This window comes from Panthera onca, chromosome A1 (assembly GCF_046562875.1).
Source record: "Panthera onca isolate mPanOnc1 chromosome A1, mPanOnc1 haplotype 2, whole genome shotgun sequence".
NCBI classification, from domain to species: Eukaryota; Metazoa; Chordata; class Mammalia; order Carnivora; family Felidae; genus Panthera; species Panthera onca.
In genome coordinates this window covers 122,290,734-122,308,904 of record NC_138339.1, presented here as the reverse complement: position 1 = coordinate 122,308,904, position 18,171 = coordinate 122,290,734, and the positions used below count along the sequence as shown (strand labels likewise).

General features: G+C 40.3%; 2 protein-coding genes across 2 annotated transcripts; both read left to right on the top strand.

The window, feature by feature from the left end:
* Positions 1-2,496: 2,496 nt before the first annotated feature.
* PCDHB2 (protocadherin beta 2) lies at positions 2,497-6,931 on the top strand. The gene has a single exon (XM_060634132.2). It carries the CDS (start codon positions 2,775-2,777, stop codon positions 5,166-5,168), a length of 2,394 nt encoding a protein of 797 aa, XP_060490115.2. The 5' UTR covers positions 2,497-2,774; the 3' UTR covers positions 5,169-6,931.
* A 1,364-nt stretch (positions 6,932-8,295) lies between these two features.
* On the top strand, positions 8,296-14,208 carry PCDHB3 (protocadherin beta 3). Its single transcript, XM_060629220.2, has one exon. The coding sequence runs from the start codon at positions 8,877-8,879 to the stop codon at positions 11,232-11,234; it is 2,358 nt and encodes a 785-aa protein (XP_060485203.2). The 5' UTR covers positions 8,296-8,876; the 3' UTR covers positions 11,235-14,208.
* Positions 14,209-18,171: the final 3,963 nt, after the last annotated feature.

Genomic DNA, 18,171 nt, shown 5'->3' with positions numbered 1-18,171 from the left:
TGTCTAAATGTTAAGGAACATGTGATTGCCCAATTTTTTTTTTTTTTTACGTAATTACAGAAAATAAATGAGAACTTTAAAAAGTGTTATGTCATGATTACATTTAATAAATCATCCATTCCAGTTTTCTGGAAATACAGGGGATAGAGGAACAGGTCAGATGATACCACAAGGAAACAATCAGACAAATTCAGAATGTAGAACAACCTACAAGACAATGAGTCTGGATACTGAAAAAAAATTCAGTATCATAAAAGACAGGGGACTGTTTTACAATAAATAGATGCAACACCAATACAATCATGAAACTGTTAAAAAACAAATTTTCTAAGACATTCTTTATAACAAGTGGTCAAGAAAGTAAGTGCATTTGTAAAAGGAAATCAAGAGTGCATATGAATTCTTACTAAAGTTAAAGACATTGAGGAAAGATAATAGAAAAATAATGAGATTCAATAGGGATTGGATTTTAGATAATGTTATGGAATTATTGTTAATTTTGTTAAATGTGCTAATAGGATTACAATTATGTAGGATAATGACTTTATACTTAGGAGATGCCTGCTGAAATATATAGAGGTGAAGTATTATGTCTTCAAATTACTTTCAAATGGGTAAGCAAAAAAGGGGGTATTTGTGTGTAGAATAAAAAATATATAAAGATAAAAAATATGTAGACAGAATAAATGTGGTAAAAATAAGTTTTAAATTTGGATGGAGGTTAGAATTGTGTTTGTATAATTCTCTTTTCTATGTATTTGAAACATTTCTCAATACAAATATTTAATTAGTAGACTCAATATTCTAGAGAAGTTTTAGGTTTTACAGCACATTGAGCAGATAATACAAAAGGTTCCCATATACCCACTTTCTCTCCCTCACAGTGTTCTCTATTAATATCTTGCATTAGTGTGGTTTGTTTATTATAACTGATGAATCAATATTGACCCATTATTATTAACTAAAGTCTAATTTAAATCCGGGTTCACTGTGTGTTGTTTTATGGGTTTTGACAAATGCCTAATGTCATGTATTCACCATTACAGTATCATAAAGAAAAGTTTCAATGCCTCCCAGATCTCACGTGTTTTACCTCCTAATTCCCCTCCTTCTCCTTCCCTCTGGCCACCACTAATCTTAATGTATCTTTACTTTTGTCTTTTCCAGAATGTCATGTAGTTGCAGAAATAGAGTATGTGCCTTTTCAGACTAGTTTCTTTTTTTTTTTTAATTTTTTTTAACGTTTATTTATTTTTGAGACAGAGAGAGACAGAGCATGAACAGGGGAGGGTCAGAGAGAGGGAGACACAGAATCCGAAACAGGCTCCAGGCTTTGAGCTGTCAGCACAGAGCCTGACGCGGGGCTCGAACTCACGGACCGCGAGATCATGACCTGAGCCGAAGTCGGCCGCTTAATCGACTGAGCCACCCAGGCGCCCCCAGACTAGTTTCTTTCACTAAGCAATATGTATTTACATTTCCTACATGTCTTTTTTGGGTTGATAACACTTCTTTTTATAAACATTTTTTAAATGTTTTATAAACATTTTTTAAACAAAGAGACAATCTTTAAACACCTAACAACAAATTGCAACATATATATCTTGATTGGCACCTGATTTAACAAATTATCTCTAAAAAGACATTTTAAAAGATAATTGAGAAAAATTCACTACCTACTATTTGATAAGAAATTATTGGCATTGCTAGATGTGACAGCTGATTTGAGGTTATGTAAAAAATGCTCCTGCTGCATCTGGGTGGGTCAGTCGGTTAAGCCTCCAACTCCGGCTCAGGTCATGATCTTGCAGTCTGTGGATTCAAGCCCTGCATGGGGCTCTGTGCTGACAGCTCAGAGCCTGAAGCCTGCTTTGGATTCGTGTCTTCCTCTCTCTGCCCCTCCCCTGCTCGAGTGCGCTCTCGCTCTCAAAAAAAAAAAAAAAAAAAACCACATTAAAAAAAGAAAATAAAAATACTAATACATTAACATGAAGACATTTTCCGACTACTTTTGGAGATTTTCATGTGGCCCAAATGCATCAAATTTCAGGGAAATGTGAATTGAAAGTGGTCCCCAGAGAAAGAGGAGTAAGAGGAATATTTCATTGTCCTAAGAGAATGTTCTCATTTGAATACTGTGCTTGTCCTGGGTTTCTATAGTTTTTGGTTTCTTTGGGGTGTGAGGATGGTAACCTCAACACCACCGAGATGCATACATGCCCAACTTCTAAATAAAACTGGGAACTGCCTACTCAAAGCCTTGTTTCCTCCTGGGACTGAAGTTATTCCCTTCCAGTTTCCGAAGTCGATTTTTTTTTTTTTCTCATTTAAAAAGAGCCCCTTCGATCTGTGAGAAAACTGGAACGGAAATTTGTCAATGCTTGCCGTGGTTGTTATGGATGCAATGAAAAAGCCTTTGGAGACGCAGATAAGACTTTGAGATATTACTTGAAAATACTCCCTTTAGATGGCCATCTGTCTTGAAAGAAAGGATTAGGATTTTCTTCCTGTTTTGGATAAACTAAACACTCGGGAAGGACGCTGGGTGGCGCTGCAGCATTATAAGTAGAACGAAGAGAGCTACCAGCCGGCGCTCCTTGAGCCAAATGCTCCGCTGAAGAAACAAGCAGGAAGGGGAGGCATTCTAAGGTGGGTGCTCCGGGAAATCAGGGCCCTAGGCGTCTCCATTTCTCCCACCATCTACGAGATATTGGGAGATAAGAGCGACAACTCGAGCCGAAGCTGGGTCAAGTTTGCTGGGAGACCGGAAGGCGATGGAGGCCGGAGAGGGAAAAGAACGCTTTCTAAAACAAAGGCAAGTCTTGATACTCTTTGTTTTGCTGGGCATAGCTCAGGTTGCTTCCAAGCCTAAGCAGTACTCAGTGGCTGAGGAAATGGAGAGTGGCTCCTTTGTGGCCAATTTGTTAAAAGACCTGGGGCTGGAGGTAAATGACCTAGCTGCGCGGGGGGCTCGGGTCGTTTCCAAAGGGAAAAAAACGCGTTTGCAGTTTGATAGGCAGACAGGGAATTTGTTGTTAAACGAGAAACTGGACCGGGAGGAGCTGTGCGGCCTTGCCGAGCCCTGTGTGCTACCTTTCCAGGTATTATTGGAAAATCCCTTGCAGTTTTTTCAGGCCGAGCTATGGATTAGAGATATAAATGATCATTCCCCGGTTTTCCTAGACAAAGAAATACTTTTGAAAATTTCAGAAAGTATCACTCCCGGAACTACTTTCCTAATAGAACGTGCCCAGGACTTAGATGTGGGAAGCAACAGTCTCCAAAGTTACACGGTCAGTCCAAATTCCCACTTCCATCTTAAATTACAAGACAGTTCCGACGGCATATTACCACAGCTGGTGCTGGACAAAGCGCTGGATCGAGAGGAACAGGCTGAGATCAGGTTAACTCTCACTGCGCTGGACGGCGGGACTCCACCCAGGTCTGGCACTGCCCTGGTCCGCATTGAAGTTTTAGACATCAATGATAATGCACCCGAGTTTGCAAAGCTGCTCTATGAGGTGCAAGTTCTGGAAAACAGTCCTATTGGATTCCAGGTTGCCGTAGTCTCTGCTAGAGATTTGGACATTGGAACCTATGGAGAAATATCTTATGTATTTTCCCAAGCCTCTGAAGATATTCGCAAAACTTTTCAAATAAATGCAAAGTCAGGAGAACTCATTTTAACACAGAAACTGGATTTCGAATCCATTCAGAGTTATACATTAAATATTCAGGCGACAGATGGTGGAGGCCTATCTGGAAGTTGCATGGTGTTTGTCCAAGTGATGGATTTGAATGACAACCCTCCGGAACTGACTATGTCAACACTTATCGATCACATCCCAGAAAACTTGCAGGAGACCATAGTTGCTGTACTCAGTGTTTCAGATCCTGACTCGGGAGACAATGGAAGAATGGTTTGCTCCATTGAAGATGATCTTCCTTTCTTCCTTAAACCTTCTGTTGAGAATTTTTACACCCTACTGACAAACACACCTCTGGACCGAGAGACCAAATCCGAGTACAACATCACCATCACGGTCACCGACTTGGGGACCCCCAGGCTGAAAACGCAGCACAACATAACCGTGACGGTCTCCGACGTCAACGACAACGCCCCCGCCTTCAGCCAAACCACCTACACCCTGCGCGTCCGCGAGAACAACAGCCCCGCCCTGCACATCGGCAGCGTGAGCGCCACGGACAGGGACTCGGGCGCCAACGCCCAGGTCACCTACTCGCTGCTGCCGCCCGCGGACCCGCAGCTGCCCCTGGCCTCCCTGGTGTCCATCAACGCGGACAACGGGCAGCTGTTCGCGCTCAGGTCCCTGGATTACGAGGCGCTGCAGGCGTTCGAGTTCGGCGTGCGCGCGGCCGACCGCGGCTCGCCCGCGCTCAGCAGCCAGGCGCGGGTGCGCGTGCTGGTGCTGGACGACAACGACAACGCGCCCTTCGTGCTGTACCCGCCGCAGAACGGCTCTGCGCCCTGCACCGAGCTGGTGCCCAGGGCGGCCGAGGCGGGCTACCTGGTGACCAAGGTGGTGGCGGTGGACGGCGACTCGGGCCAGAACGCCTGGCTGTCGTACCAGCTGCTCAAGGCCACGGAGCCCGGGCTGTTCGGCGTGTGGGCGCACAACGGCGAGGTGCGCACGGCCCGGCTGCTGAGCGAGCGCGACGCCGTCAAGCACAGGCTGGTGGTGCTGGTCAAGGACAATGGCGAGCCGCCGCGCTCGGCCAGCGTCACGCTGCACGTGCTGCTGGTGGACGGCTTCTCGCAGCCCTACCTGCCGCTCCCGGAGGTGGCGGCGGCCGAGGCGCGGGCCGACCCGCTCACCGTCTACTTGGTCGTGGCCTTGGCGTCCGTGTCGTCGCTCTTCCTGTTCTCGGTGCTGGTGTTCGTGGCGGTGCGGCTGTGCAGGCGGAGCCGGGCGGCGTCTGCGGGTCGCTGCTCGGGGCCCGAGGGCCACTTTCCGGGCCACCTGGTGGACGTCAGCGGCACGGGGACGCTGTCCCAGAGCTACCAGTATGAGGTGTGTCTGACGGGAGGATCTGGGACCAACGAATTTAAGTTCCTCAAGCCGATTCTCCCCAATTTCCTTGGTCTGGGTGAGGAGAGGATTCATGAAGCAAACCCCAGTTTCAGGAATAGCTTTAAATTCAGTTAAGTATTAATTAATAAGGGTCTACTGAGCCTAGTCTCCGTTAATTTGTGTAAAGTCTTTTTGTACTGCCTTGCCCACTTGGGTTCTTTTTATTTGGTGTGTAGCTATCCTATTCCAATTCGGTGCATGTTACTGGTGTTTCTAAATGCCTTCGTTTGTGGTGTAAGGAATGCAGATTTCTTTTTCTTTTTGTTGATTAGTCTCACTGTAACTTAATTCAACTTAAAGTGTGAAAGTAAACTTTGTATTTTCTGAAGTCTTTAATTTTTAAGTTAGAGCATCTTTTTCCAAATTCACCTTCCACAGTTTCTAGGTTACTTTTCAGAACTTAAAATTTAAAACATTTTTTAAATGTTTGCAATCACTACATAAGCTTATTCTTTTTCCAGAATATTTGTGTTTGTATATTCTCTTAAACTAGTATAACTTTAATTCTCTTCACTCACATTGGCTAAAACTTTTAACATATGTATGTTCATGAACACTAAAGCAATGTCTCACATTTTTCTAAATATGTATTTCCTTAAAGTATCCTTAAATGGAAGTTATGATTCCTTTGAGATTGTGACAACCTTGACTGTTGGATTCTACAAACCATTCATATTAAAATGCTCAATAAATCAACCACTAATATTCTCAAATGTAGTTAAATAAGTAGCATATGTCCAGTCGTTTTCAAAGCCATGTAATTCTTAATGCTTTCTATTAAAATTTTTTTCTTTAAACTTTTCACATCAATTCCCCCTTTAAAATATTAGTTTTAGCAATTACAAACATCTATTAACTTTGAGCAAGTCCTTAAAATCCAAAAGATATGAGGAAATAAACATGTCTTTGTCCTTCACCAAATTTTAGAAACTTCAAATGTAGTTTGGCATTGCATGTTTCAAAAATTTTGGATTGTTTATAATTCCTTTGGGAATAAGCCTGTGAGGAAAAGATTTATCTTGGTCTGGCCATTATTTTGTGTTCTTCTTCTTCTTCTTTTTTTTTTTTTTTTTTGCACCACTATTTTTCCCTGTTCAGTTTCCTAGGGTTTTCAAAGCTCTTTTCTTTTTTTAAGTTTATTTATTTTGAGAGAGAGAGAGAGAGAATGCATGTGTGATGGGGGGAGGGGCAGAAAGAGAGGAGAGAGAATTCCAAGCAGGCTATCAGATAAAAGCCGGTTCTGGGACTTGAACCCACTAACCGTGAGATGACAACCTGAGCTGAAACCAAGAGTTGGAAGCTTAACCAACTGAGCCACCCAGGTGCCCCAAAGCTTTTTTCTTTTTATGTGCTTGAATATGTGTCTCACTAGCTGCCCTTTTATTGCATGACTAGTGTAGTAACTGGAAGATTATAGGTTCTTAACAAAATTTTTAAATGATTGAAAGGAAAAAGTGTCTTTTCTTCACCTGTGATATTTTGATATTTAAAGACACTAAGATACTCATAGGACAAAATTTTGCTGGCATTAAATGCTCTCTGATGTTTAAGGAATTACATATATAATTTTTGTTTACTAATTGAACCGATGATCACTGTTATTCAAACAATATGCAGTTTCAGTCCCCTGTCTCTCTCCTTCAACATATTTTTGCTTTTCCCTTTCTGCTTAATTGGAGTCTCCTCTCCTGCCTTCTAGCTTAAGGAATACATATGGAGAAACTTTTTTTATTTTATAATTTAAATTTCAGTGTATAATTCCCTAATTCATCCAACTTTATTTGTTGTAGTTCAATTTCTGATCCATACATTAAAACACATTTTTAATTCTTAATGTTCTTCAATCTGTCTTTAAATTATTGTATATTATGTTTATTTGAATGAGCTATACTATTAAAATTATAATATGAATTTTAAAGGTGTCCTATTGAGATTAGCAATGTAGAGCACTATCTTACTATCAAAATTCTCTGATCACCCAACTTGTTACCTGTAGAATCTTGAACAAGTCACATAATTTCTGTCCTGTCAAAAGGATAACAGCTATTTCTATAACTTGAAACCATGACTAAGGTAATACAAAGATATAGAAGTGCAATCGCTGTTATTTTTAGCGTTACTAATATTAAGAGTAAACCTAATAGAGGATCCTTCATGTAGCATTCCTAATTATTGTGAAGATGCTAGATTGAACACGTGATATTTGCATTGTTTCATTTCTCTGCTTAAAACCTTGCAATATCTTCGTTTTATTCTTAGAATAAAATCCAGTCACCCATTATTTGCCCTCAGTTTATTTCTCCATCCTTCTCTTCCCACTTACTCTTGAGACACTAAGTTTTAGGTGCACTGTCCTTTTATTATCTAGAATAGCTATACTTTACTATTGTATGGCCTTTACCTATCAGTTTTTCATTTATGGGTTCTTCCCATTTTACAGTTTTAGCCTGGCAAACATCTTTTCTTGAATGTTTATTTATTTATTTATTTATTGAGAAAGAGGGAGAGAAAGCATGAGTGGGAGAAGGGCAGAGAGAGAGAGAGAATTCCAAGCAGGCCCTCCACTGTAGGTACAGAGCCCAATTCAGTCCCACTAACCATGATGAGATTATGACCGGAGCAGAAATCGAGTCAGATGCTTAAACCACTGAGCCACCCAGGCATCCCAAGCCTAGAAAACATCCTTCATGTTCCAGACTAAATGGCACAACTTTGACAAAACTTTTTCACCCCCCAACTCATTAGGTCAGGTCCCCTATTTCATACTTTCCATGCACTCAGTACCTTTCCTATATAGCACAAACTGTTATATTTGTTTGTTTGAACATATATTTAAAGTCTGTTTACCCCCTTAGATTGAAAACCATATAAGATATATAGACACAGTCTGTCCTGTTACCACTAGATGCTTAACTTCTACAAACTCAACAAATAGCTGTTTCCACAGATGAAATACAGTTGTACAGTTAATAGTTAATATAGATGAAACCAGTAAGTACAAAAGGAGAAATCTGCGTTCCTTGAGTGATTGTGAAAATTTTATAGAAATTAGGCATTTGTGGTCTCTGGATAATATCCCCTGACATGATCTATTATCATTTTTTGTCACCTTGCATGAGATAATCTTTTCATAGTATTTTTTTCTGAGTATAAATGCAACTGATGCGCATTATACAAACTCTGGAAAATAAGAGAAAAACGCAAATAGGATATGAAGCATGTCATAATTTAAAAAACAATCTTTTAAGGTTTACGTGTAATAATTACAGAAGGGCAGGCGGAGTAGCCCTAGCAGCGAAATCATATAAATAATCAAAATCATGTAAATGAGGACTCCACCAGAGACAGTGGGATTTTTTTTTTAGATAACAGCACATTTCATTTACCTCGGTTGTGTTAGTTTCACTGATATAACACAAGAACCTCCTCCAACAGCGTCATATGGGTTTGATAAGGGGAATAAGCGATTAAAATATCGAAACAACACCCACCCCCCTCTCGCCCGAACAAAACACCTTCTCCGGAGATTTCTAAACTGCCAGCGAACGCATGGTGGCACTGTTGTCTAAGAAGGCGAATTAAACCACAGGAACTGTGCGCACTGCGTAAGGCACAGATCCAGTGCCGTAAACTAGGGGTTGTGAGCCTGGGCAGATTTTTAAGCAACCAAAACTGAGCCCTGGAAAGAATTATTCGCTAGGCCTTCTTCAAAGATTGGAAGGCAAAAGACTGCGTTTCCTAGCACTGCCAGAGGCTTAGGTTGGCAATATTTCCAGGAAGAACATGGCCGAAAGCACAATGGAGGCCAGAGGGGAGCGCTTTCTTAGACAAAGGCAAGTCCTGTTTCTGTTTGTTTTTCTGGGTGGGTCTCTGGCTGGGTCTGAGTCAAGACGCTACTCTGTGGTTGAGGAAACAGAGAGGGGCTTTTTAATAGCCAACATAGCAAATGATCTAGGGCTTGGGGAAGGGGAACTGGCTGTGAGGGGTGCACAAGTTGTGTCTAAAGGAAACAAACAGCATTTTCAGCTTAACCATCAAACTGGCGATTTGCACCTGCGTGAGAAATTGGACCGGGAAGAGCTATGCGGCCCCACGGAGCCATGTATACTACATTTTCAGATATTACTGCAAAACCCTTTGCAGTTTATTACAAATGAGCTTCACGTCATAGATGTAAATGACCATTCTCCGGTATTCTTTGAAAATGAAATGCAGCTGAAACTCTTGGAAAACACGCCACCAGGAACCATGATTCCTTTGGGAAATGCTGAGGACTTGGATGTGGGAAGAAACAGTCTCCAAAACTATACGATCACTCCTAATTCCCATTTCCACGTTCTCACACGCAGTCGTAGGGATGGAAGAAAGTACCCACAACTAGTGCTGGACAAATCTCTGGACCGTGAGGAGCAGCCAGAGTTCATTTTGACTCTTACCGCGCTGGATGGCGGCTCTCCACACCGGTCTGGGATCGCCAAGATCCACATCCTGGTCTTAGACATAAACGACAATGCCCCAGAATTTACACAGACACTCTACGAGGTTCAGATTCTAGAGAACAGCCCCCTTAACTCTGTTGTTGTCACTGTCTCAGCTACTGATTTAGATACAGGAAATTTTGGGACAGTATCATATGCATTTTTTCATGCTTCTGAAGAAATTCGTAAAACTTTTCAGCTAAATCCAATTACTGGTGATATCCAGCTAGTCAAATATTTGAATTTTGAGGAGATGAATACTTATGAACTGGACATAGAAGCCAAAGATGGCGGAGGCCTTTCAGGGAAAACAACAGTGATAGTTCAGGTGGTTGATGTGAACGACAACCCACCAGAACTGACATTGTCCTCAATTACCAGCCCTATCCCTGAGAACTCTCCAGAGACTGTGGTGGCTGTTTTCAGTGTTTCTGATCTAGACTCTGGAGAAAATGGAAGAATTATGTGTTCCATCGAGGACAGTCTCCCCTTCATCCTTAAACCCTCTGTTGAGAATTTTTACACCCTACTGACAAACACACCTCTGGACCGAGAGACCAAATCCGAGTACAACATCACCATCACCGTCACTGACTTGGGGACCCCCAGGCTGAAAACGCAGCACAACATAACCGTGACGGTCTCCGACGTCAACGACAACGCCCCCGCCTTCAGCCAAACCACCTACACCCTGCGCGTCCGCGAGAACAACAGCCCCGCCCTGCACATCGGCAGCGTGAGCGCCACGGACAGGGACTCGGGCGCCAACGCCCAGGTCACCTACTCGCTGCTGCCGCCCGCGGACCCGCAGCTGCCCCTGGCCTCCCTGGTGTCCATCAACGCGGACAACGGGCAGCTGTTCGCGCTCAGGTCCCTGGATTACGAGGCGCTGCAGGCGTTCGAGTTCGGCGTGCGCGCGGCCGACCGCGGCTCGCCCGCGCTCAGCAGCCAGGCGCGGGTGCGCGTGCTGGTGCTGGACGACAACGACAACGCGCCCTTCGTGCTGTACCCGCCGCAGAACGGCTCTGCGCCCTGCACCGAGCTGGTGCCCAGGGCGGCCGAGGCGGGCTACCTGGTGACCAAGGTGGTGGCGGTGGACGGCGACTCGGGCCAGAACGCCTGGCTGTCGTACCAGCTGCTCAAGGCCACGGAGCCCGGGCTGTTCGGCGTGTGGGCGCACAACGGCGAGGTGCGCACGGCCCGGCTGCTGAGCGAGCGCGACGCCGTCAAGCACAGGCTGGTGGTGCTGGTCAAGGACAATGGCGAGCCGCCGCGCTCGGCCAGCGTCACGCTGCACGTGCTGCTGGTGGACGGCTTCTCGCAGCCCTACCTGCCGCTCCCGGAGGTGGCGGCGGCCGAGGCGCGGGCCGACCCGCTCACCGTCTACTTGGTCGTGGCCTTGGCGTCCGTGTCGTCGCTCTTCCTGTTCTCGGTGCTGGTGTTCGTGGCGGTGCGGCTGTGCAGGCGGAGCCGGGCGGCGTCTGCGGGTCGCTGCTCGGGGCCTGAGGGCCACTTTCCGGGCCACCTGGTGGACGTCAGCGGCGCGGGGACGCTGTCCCAGAGCTACCAGTACGAGGTGTGTCTGACGGGAGGATTTGGGACCAATGAGTTCAAGTTCCTCAAACCGATTATTACCAATGGTCTGGTTCAAGACACTGAGTGAGACTAAAGCAAAGCTCCAATTTTAATGATAGTTTAGGTCAAAAAGTAATTGTTTGGCTTTGATTGTTTTCTTTTATAATCAAGAATCTTTAGTTGATGTAATATTGTCTTTAAATATTGATTTTGCTTTGTGGTTTTTGTTAATCCTCGTGTATTCTCTTTTATCTGCTTCCTGTCTTAGTAATGCAGTCTTAATGCCTCTTTTCTTTTTCTAATAGGTGAGCAAAAATAGATTCATTATCTTTTAATGGTGATTTCAAACAAGTTTACTTTAAGGAACTATCTCAAATTCTCTATCCAAAGCAATGTAGATAGAGTTCCAAAACAGTAATCTTGTAATTTACCCTGTTGAATACAGTCAGATAATGTTCTTTATAATATACTTAAAGCAGCTTTGTAGTTAATGAAGTTTGTGGATAGATTAAAATGTGTTTTCTCTAAGCTGTACCTTCTTTAAGGTACACCATGTTTTTAGGGACAGTACATTTAGTTCATTTTCTGTTTTGACATTTGCAATTAATATTTCAATATTTTTACATTTCCGTTGTCATAAATGCACACAAAATACAGGCTATAAGGCAAATTACTCTTGGATTTGCCTAGAATATTCTCATGAAGACTGAAGAAAAAATATAAACTTACAGCATTTTGAAAAAACAGATTGTGCTTTTACATTTTGCATGAAAATGTTGTTTAGTGGGGCATCTGATGCTATGACAATTTAGTGTGTAAATTCTGAGAGAAGTTATCAACCTAAGAGTCGTTTTTTAATAATTTCAAGAAAGCACGTACATGTATGATCTCTAAATGCTTTATGTAAAAGTAGTGTCCCATCCAGTCCTACTTTTAAAATTAATATCTACTTGGCATTTAGATGGTGATATATGAGGGAAATCTATAACAAAAATTATAATATATACATATATGTATATTATATAATTTTATTATATTTTATAAAATTATATAATTTTATTATATATATGGATACATACATATATATGTAATTTTTGTTTTTTGTCTTGGTTCCCTTCTCCTGATTTCAACCTGACATGACCCAGGATTATATGTGGTCCTTCTGAGGACTGTCCATCCACACTAGCATTCTACCACCTACAATGTAATTAAAAGATATACAAGAATAGGTAGTTCTAAAGAAGACAGAGCAAGGGGCTCCTGGGTGGCTCCAGTTGGTTGAATGACTGATTTGACTCAGGTCATGAATCTCACAGTTTGTGAGTTTGAGCCTTGCATCAGGGCCTGTGCTGATAGGTCAGAACCTCCAACCTGCTTCAGATTCTGTGTCTCCCTCTCTCTCTGCCCCTCCCCCACTCATTCATTTTCTCTTTCTCTCTCTCTCAGAAGTGAATAAACATTGAAAATTTTCTAAAAGAGCAGTATCATTGTGAAAGTCTAAATTAGCTATAACTATGAATAAAATCTGGAGGCAACCAAAGTCACATTTTATGGCTATTTTGAGTGAAAGAGAAAAACTTATTTTTAAGTGATAAAATATTTAGTCCCCAGTTAAATAAGTTGATTAGGAAAAAATTGGTTTTCTTCTTGAAGGCATTTTCTCATCCAGAAGGACAGAACTTTCCAAGAATTGAATACTTATGACTAGAAGAGAGAAAACTGAAGTTTCTCAACAAATTTGAAAATCCCCAAAAGAGAAGAAAAATTTAAGATTGACATGACTTCAGTCATATTTTAAAGTGCAGCTATAAATGGTGTCATTTTACATAACTGAGATCAAATGCATGAATCCTTAATAATCAGGGGAAAGAGTATTTCCTTTCATTGATGAAGCACTTTATAGAGATATTTTAATCTGGCTCTTCTGTTTAGATTTTTTTTTCTTCTTTTCATAAATTGGCTGAATTTTCATTAAGAGAGGAAAAGATCAAAGAATTGTGACCAAGTCTTCTCTGTTTGGCTGACTTAGTCCTAGGTAGTATCAGAGCTACTATTCCATTGTGGAAAGTATAGAAAGCAGTTCTTTTTTTGGCCAATATGGTATATGATCTGGGACTAAAGTTGGAGGAGCTATATGCTAAGCACTCATTTAGACCCAGAAGACAGAAGAACAGACGCTGTTAGTAACTTGGTAGATCCATTGAATTCACCTATTGTTGAGTGAACAGAATTTAGTAAAGCCAGAAAAGATCTTCTAGACTAAATTTGAAGATTAGAAACAATTACACCTTACTCTTGTTTCAAAGTTGATTTTTATTTCTGTGCTGTTGGGAGGTTTTCCCCTTTTATTTAAAGACAATTTTAAAAAACTTCTTTATCTGGATATTAAGTACAGGACAGAGAAGGTACCATATGTATAGTACTATTTATTTTGGCCACTTTTTGGAATTCCCATACTGAAAGTCTGATACAAGGTAAAAGCGATGACCTTCTATGTTAATGATAATTTTTAGTAGTCTTCTGTGAGGACTAGTAAGTTCATTACTGTGAATTATTTCCAAATTGATCTCTAATATTCTAATTTTCAAAAAGTAAGAGAAATTAAAATGGCTCCTCTGCCCAAATATACTAAATAACCTTACTAGACTTTAAGGAACTTGACAGTAGAATCTGTTTCTGTTTTATTCAGACTTGTATCTCCAACACATGGCATTATGCCTCACACATAGTAGATGCTTGAATAACTTTTGCTGAATGAGTAATTTTTAAAAAACATTTGAGAAATCAATGAATTTTTCAAGAGCTCATTTACTTGGAACTTATCTGTACACTGAATTTCAAAAGAACTAGCTACCTTCAGAAAGGGCTGGGGATTGATAATGCCAATTTCCATAGAACCAATATATTATTTAGCTGTCTTCCTTCACTTGTGTGGAGATTTCTGGAAACTCAGAGAATTGTAAAACAATGTACTGATCTCCAGTTGGGTTCCAGATGCACTTGCTCACATCTTTGATTTCAGCACTAAAGAAGAAATGAAATAAAAGTAATTTATAAAAGCACTGTCAACTTCCCAGACCTTCTGTTTACCAAATTAACTTCCTGAAATCTGTATTTAAATTCACTAGCCTCTAATCGATTATTCTCTTGAACTCTGGTTAGTCCTCGTGGTATAAAAATTAAGTGAAATTTGCAAGATCTGAAAGTCTTTGAATAAACTTTAAAGTAGCCAATCATTAATGTATTTTCAAAATGTAATTCTAGATAGTGTATATTCTTTTACCTCTCTGAAAACATAAATTCATAAATAACTTAAATATTTCCTTGACATTCACAATCTAGTTTTTAACACTTAAAAGCAAAGAAATGACAATGAATTTAAAACTTTATGTAGGTTTGTTAAAAAACTAAACTATATTCAAGTATCACTCATTAAAACTAATGAAGTAAGTTACCATACTTTTTAGAACTCTTTCTTAATCCTTAAATATGGCTTCCTTGTAAATGAGGACTTTTTTTTTTAATGCAAGTTTTTCTGTACATGTCACCACTTTTATTCTCTATTTATACTTGCTTCTTAGGGTAGCTTCCTGTATATTTTAAAGCTAGAAATCTATACTTTTATGTCTAATAGTTCTCTTCTTAGCCAATAGTTTGGTTGAACATAGATATTTAAATCTAAACTCATTTTCCTTCTGTTCTTTGGTATTCAACACTGTTGATTAAAAGTATGAACTCAGTATAGTTGCCATTTTTTATCTGTAAACTTCTTTATTTTATTTTTTTAAAGTAATCTCTATTCCAACTATGGGGCTTAAGCTCATTCCCCAAGATCAAAGTCACATGCTCTACCAACTGAGCCAGCCAAGAGCCCCTTCTTTACTCTGTTTTAGATTTTTTACCTTTATCCCGATGTTCTGGTACTTTCTCGGTCTCAGCCTGAGATTCACCCAATATACTGAAAAAAAACTATAGTTTTTTTTTCTTTTCAAAATTTCCATTTGATAAGTTTTCATAACAGCTTGTTCTTTATTTACAACTTATTTTTTGTTTGAGGACATTAAATGTCTTTTACTCTTAAGTTCTTTCCATATTGTTCTGAATCTGTGTTTGTTATGTATACATTCTTTTATCTGTTGAGTGCATTTTTCACACTGTTAGTCTTCCTCATATGCTTGGTGATACTTTACTGATCACTCCTCTCCTACTGGAGGTTTCACTCACACCAGTACTGATTTTGGTAGCCTTATCGAAGGGAGGAAAGAGGAGTCTCACGGTGGTTTCAGTCCCAGGTTCTACAAACCCAAGCCTTAATTAAGAAGCTTAGCTCAACTTTGTCAGACACAGAAGTTTGAGACCAACACCTAATGATGTGTTTGATTTGGTCCCGCTCTCCCTACTACAGAGTAGGTGGTCCTACTCTGCATTTGCTCCATGAGGCAAAATCGCAGGGAGTGTCACCCTCTGCCTCTTGTTTATCTTGGTGTCTGTTACAGCTGTAGACTTGGGAGCTAATGGAGACATTTTTTACTTTTCAATCTTCAGAGTGAACAAACTGATTTTGAGGAAAATCGAGTTGTAGCTGAAGTAATTGATACATAGGGTTTACCTACAGGAAAAAAATCATGGTCTTTATTAATATATATGACACTGCTGCACATGGTAGTCCTGGATGACACACATACTTGCTGGATAGCCAGAAAAACTTGCTGCAAAACTATCTTATTTTATGCATTGAGCTGGTGCCACATAAAACAAGGTGGTAACCTGGATGTAACTTGAGTTAAAACTCAGGACTTTTATCAATGATTCGAAGCTTCAGAGTATTTGATGTTTACATGTCGAAGTATGGAGCACTGAAGCATAACTACTAGGCTCCTAAGTGACAGGCACAGCCAGGCACAAGCTGTTGCTGTTATTAAGGACTATAAGCCACCTCCATTTGACATGGTCTAGGACCTATCCCAGCCTGACCTGTCATTCCCTGAACCTCCACATAAGTCTACTCAGCTGACAGGTTCTCTATCCTCTTGATCACTGAGTTGACTCAGCCATCTTCCACTCTCGGTTTTCTGCTCCTGTTGTGGAGGACGAACAGGGAACCTTCAGTGGACTACTTCTCATAAGGCCATTTTTTGAGTATTTGGGGGATATCAACATCATCGGGACTTAGTTGCAGAACTATTAATGTGAGAGGTTTCTGACCAGAATATCAGAGACAAATGGGTTCAGATTTCTAAAGTCATTTGGCTCCAGATAATATGGGCTGTCTATGAGGAAAAGAGCTTTGATGAGAAACTCAACTTCTAGAACAATTTGGGGTTTATCATAAATTAAAATTGTGTTCTCTATTGTCATTTTCAGATTTGTTTTGCCTAAATTTATCTCTGGGGAAGTGAATTTTTTCATCTTGAATGTTTTCCTATTCAAGGTTTAATAAGTAATCAAAAAACTTTCCAGGGGCTCCTGGGTGGCTCAGTTGGTTAAGCATCCATCTCTTGATTTTGGCTCAGGTCATGATCTCATGGTTTCTGAGTTTGAGCCTGGTGTCAGGCTCTGAACTGACAGCATGGAGCCTACTTGGGATTCTCTCTCTCCCTGTCTCTCTGTCCCTCCCCTGCACTCTCTCTGTCTCTCTCAAAATAAATAAATAAACTTAAAAAATAATAATACTATTTTTAAAAAAATTTACACAAAGAAAGTCCCAGGACTAGAATTCTGTTGAATGTTTAAAAAATTAACACCAGTCCTTCACAAACCTGATTTTAAAAAGAGGAGCAGGGACCACTTCCCAATTCATTCTGTGAGGCCCATATTATTCTGATGTTAAATGCAGGCAAAGATAACACAAGAAAAGAAAACTCTATGCCATTATCCCTTACGAATATAGATGCAAAAATTCTCACCCAAATATTAGCAACCTGACTCCAGCAACATATGAAAGGGATTAAACACCACAGCCAAGTGGAATTTATCCCAGAAATCAAAAGCTGGTTTAACATATGAAAATCAATCAATAAAATATACCATATTAACAAAAAGGGAAAAGCCATACAATCATCTCAATTTACACAGAAAAAGCACTTTACAAAGTCTAACACCTTTTCGTGATAAAAACACTTAACAAATTAGTAAGAATAGGAAATATCCTCAACCTGATAATGGGCAATTATAAAAACCCACAGCCAACTTCATATTTAATGGTGAAAGATGAGAAATGAACAAGAATGCCCCCTCTCCCTGCTTCTATTTAATATTGTACTGGAAATCTAGCCAGGGCAATTAGATGAGAAAAAGAAAATCATTCAGATTGAAAAGAAGTAAAAGCATATTTGTGGATGACATGATCTTGCCTAAAGAAAATCCTCAGGAATCCACAAAAGTTACTAAAATTAATAAATGAGTTCAGAAAGGTTGGAGGATACAAGATCAACGTACAAAAATCAATTGTATTTCTATACACTAGCATTGGACAATCCAAAAAGGAAATGAAGAAAACAATTCCATTTATGATAGCATCAAAAAGAATAAAATGCTTAGGAACAAATTTAACAAAATAAGTGCAAGACTTGTACACAACAAAGCATCATTGAAAGAAATTAAAGCTGACTTAAATAAATGGAAAGTGTTCATGGACTAGAAGACTCGACATTGTTGAAATGATGATACCTCCCAAATTGCCAAATTGGTCTACAGGTTCAATGCAATCCCTATCAATATCCCAGCCAGATTTGTTTTTTTTTTTTTTTTTTTGGAAATTGGCATATTGACCTTAAAATTCATATGGAAATATAGGGGACCCAGAATAGCCAAACAGTCTTTGAAAAAGAACAACAGATTTGGAAGACTCATACTTCCTGAGTTTAAAGATGTATTGTGAGGCAGACATTAGATGTTTGAAATTTTTGATACATTAAACATATAATCTCTTTATTTAGTATGTCCTACAAGGAATTATTAGAAATTGTCTTAGACTACATCATAAATTTCTCAAGCCAAATTCTCATTATTCAAATATCTCCTTT